The sequence below is a fragment of the Loxodonta africana genome, chromosome 3 (assembly GCF_030014295.1).
Source record: "Loxodonta africana isolate mLoxAfr1 chromosome 3, mLoxAfr1.hap2, whole genome shotgun sequence".
Taxonomy (NCBI): Eukaryota; Metazoa; Chordata; class Mammalia; order Proboscidea; family Elephantidae; genus Loxodonta; species Loxodonta africana.
In genome coordinates this window covers 55,585,909-55,589,236 of record NC_087344.1, presented here as the reverse complement: position 1 = coordinate 55,589,236, position 3,328 = coordinate 55,585,909, and the positions used below count along the sequence as shown (strand labels likewise).

General features: G+C 63.5%; 1 protein-coding gene across 1 annotated transcript; it reads right to left on the bottom strand.

Annotated features, from left to right (window-relative positions):
* Positions 1-1,461: 1,461 nt before the first annotated feature.
* On the bottom strand, positions 1,462-2,543 carry FAM43B (family with sequence similarity 43 member B). Its single transcript, XM_010593378.3, has one exon. The coding sequence runs from the start codon at positions 2,446-2,448 to the stop codon at positions 1,462-1,464; it is 987 nt and encodes a 328-aa protein (XP_010591680.2). The 5' UTR covers positions 2,449-2,543.
* Positions 2,544-3,328: the final 785 nt, after the last annotated feature.

The following is a 3,328-nucleotide window of genomic DNA, read 5'->3' as shown; positions in this document are numbered from 1 at the left end:
GCTCCCTGCAGAAGATCCCAGAGACACCTGCAACTGAGTGCCCAGGTGTACAGACATCCTGGGAGGCTGAGACAGATGGAACAGTCAACGCCCCTCCAGGGCTTGGCTCTGCCTATGATTCTCAACGAGGCATATGCTATGGCTGTCTCCTCCGACATTCAGGTGATAGCTTCCTGGCACCACTCACTCCTCATTCTACCGGTTGGCTCTGGCTATTAAAAGGGGTCATTTCCTGGGGTCTTCTGCCCTTTCGGGTTCTGATGACAATCCTTTCACCCCCACATGGGCTTAGTTTCCCATCCAGGCCCACAGCCTGGCATTGAACACAACACAGGAATGGTCACAGGGCTGAAAAGGCAGGTCCACTTTATTTACAACAATCAGATGGTGACACATAGATCTTTGGGCTTTTTGCGGCCTTGTTGAGGGACACCTGGGCAGGGGGTCACTCCCTCTATTGGGTTAACAGACCCTCTTTCCTTCTCCTGCTGTGAGTATCGAGCCGCTGGGCCCCCCCCCCCAACTCTGACAAGCCTCGATTTGGAGGCATCTGACTTTCTGGGTAGTCAGTGCCCCAGACACCTGCCAAAGGTTCTCCTTACCTCCTTTGGAGGCCATGTCTTGATTCTGGTTGTGGGGCACCTAGTGGGGGACCACACACATTTGTCTGCAGAGAGATAGGGTGGGTGAGGAGTCCTGTGGGGTACAAGGTGCCAGTTGGGAGGGCAGAGGCTCGGGCAACTTCCTGGTGCAGAGAACTGTTACCTGGCTTAACCTGTTCTTCTGAAAGATGGTAAGACAATCCCAGCTCTTCCAGAGGCAAAGCAGTGAAGTCACATAAGTCCTCCAAGGGGTAGAGAGGCCAGACTTAGAGCCTACTGCTTTTCTGTCTGTATGGTGGGTAACTCCACAGTTTCCATCAAAGGATTCTTCAGGGCCAGTTGATTCTTTCCCTTCAAGAATGCCTCTCATCTCAGGGAAGGTCACACAACCCAGGGAGGAAACCTTGGGGGTCAAGGGCAAAGCCTCTGCTTTCATCTTGGCCAGGGTCCAAGCCCACCCTCCTGGATTTCTGGAAACTTCTCATCCCTTCTGGTGAAAGGATGTTTTGGGAGTGAGTGTGGTGGTCTGTGGGCAGAGACTTGCTGTAAGGCTAGGAGGCAGGCCCACATTGGAGGGAAACTCCGGATATGGGGAGAGGTGAACCCTGAACACTGCCCCCTACTTCCCCTACCCCCAATAATCAAGGACTTATAAAGTGCCACCGTAAGCTAGGATAAGGCGGCGCGGCCAGAAGCCCTGCTGACTGGGGCGCTAGCTTCGCCGGCAGGGCAGACAACAACAGAAACCACAAAGAAGGAGGGGGCTGCAGGGGCCAGGGGGTAGCGAAGCGGGGCCGGGATTGGAGGCTGAAAGTCTGGCCGGCCGGGTCCGGGGCCGCGAGTCCTGCCTCCTCGGCTTTCAGCGCGCCTGACCCGACCGCTCCCTGGGGCCAGCCTTCCAGCAGCGGGGTTGCGCAGGTGGCGGAGGAGCCGGGGCCCCGCGCAGGCTGCACGTCCTCAGTTCCCTGGCCAGGCTGAGCACCTCCGGCCGCTCGCGCTGAGGGGCTCTTCCCTCGCGCTCCTCCGCCTCACCGTCCTCCTCCTCGTCCTCCTCCTGGATGCTGCTGAGGCGCGGCGCCCCGCGGCTTCGCTCGGTCGGCGGCGGCCGGTAGGCGCACTTGGCGTTGAGCTGGCGGCGCAGCGGGGCGCGTGGCACAGAGGCGGCGGCGCCCCCGGCGCGGAGGTGCTGCTGGCGCACGTGGCGCGCGTCGCTCTGGCGCTGCAGGCGCTTGAAGTCGCTGAAGGCCGCCAGCGCGGTCTGGCGGAGCAGGCGGGCCAGGGTGCGCGCCTTGTGCGCCCGCGCCAGCAGCACTGCGTGGCAGCGCAGCACCACGGCCTTGTGGCGCGCCTGGTGGCGGTAGACCCAGGCGAAGACGCGGGGGTGGCGTCCGTCCGCGGTGCAGTAGGTTATGCGCGGCAGTAGGTAGGCGTGCGACGGCCTCCGGGCCCCCGAGCCCCCAGATGCGCTGCGCTCGCATGGCTGCATGCGGATGCCGTGCGGCCCCAGCGTCAGCTTCATCTTGGTGCCCCCGCCCGGCCCACAGCGCGCCCAGATCTTGCCCACCGCGTCGTCGGTGCAGCCCTCTCCCTTGGCGTGCAGGGTGACGGCGTTGCCCAGGTACCACACGGTGTAGGTCGGGTCCTCCTTGTTGAGCTCCACTTTCTGGCGCCGGCTGCGGAATACGCGGCCCAGGCGTTCCAGCGGCCAGTCCGGCAGCAGGTCCGGGCAGGAGCGCAGGAAACTGGACAGTAGCGACGTGTAGGCGAGCCCCGGGCTCAGGCTTTTCGCCTTGCACTTGGCCTCGTCCTCCACCAGCACAAATTTGTTACGTCTCCAGGGCAGCATCGCGGCGGTGGCAGTCGAAGGGGCTGGGGGCGCTGGGAGCTCACTGGCGTAGTGCCCAGGGGAGGGCAGGGCGCGCAGAAGTCCGCGGCCCCTGGGTCTCTAGAAGCCAGGCGGCGCCGCAGGCAGTCGGTGCCCGGAGATGCCCAGTGCCAGGCCGGGCTGGCTTCGCAGATGCCCGGTGCCCAGCTGAGCAGGCAGCCGAGACGCCCGGGCGGCGGGTGCTCGGCCAGCAACAGCTTTCTCCGGGAGTCGCTCCAGCTGTTCGAGAAGCCAGGGGGGACAGGGGTTGGGGGTAGTGTAGGCGCTCCCAGGCCAGAACAGGGGGATCCAGCGGCCACCGCCGCCCAGATTGCGGCGGCAGGGCGGGCGCCAGAGCCCGGGCTGGCGGCTGCTGGGTAGGGTAGAGCGAGAGCGCGGCTGCTGTGGGGACTCTCTCAGGCGTCGCGGCTCCACCTCCCCCGGCAGCCTACATCACCGGGCGGGACCGCTAGCTCTCTTGCCCCTCCCCTCGCCCTTCTTGTCCCCTCCCCCGCGCAAGCTAGCGCTGCTCCTCACCCGGGACCCGGCCCCGGCGCGGTGGAACAGGCTTAACCATTATTATTGGGGTGGGGGGGGAGACAAGTGGGGGAGGGCGTTAAGGGCGGAGGAATCTCCTGAAATGTGCTGGAGGGCTTTACCAGTGCAAATTTTTCTGGCTTAACTAGGGATACCCAAGTTCCACTTGGCGCACTCAGGATTCCTCTCCTTTCTAGGATTCTTGCTGCCCCTCACCCACGACATGTACCTACCCTCCCCCCGAAAACTTTGGGTGGGGTCCTGATGGGAAGCGTAAGTTTGAGGCTTTAGGGGTCGGCCTGGTGCGCTTTGCCTCCTGTCTGCA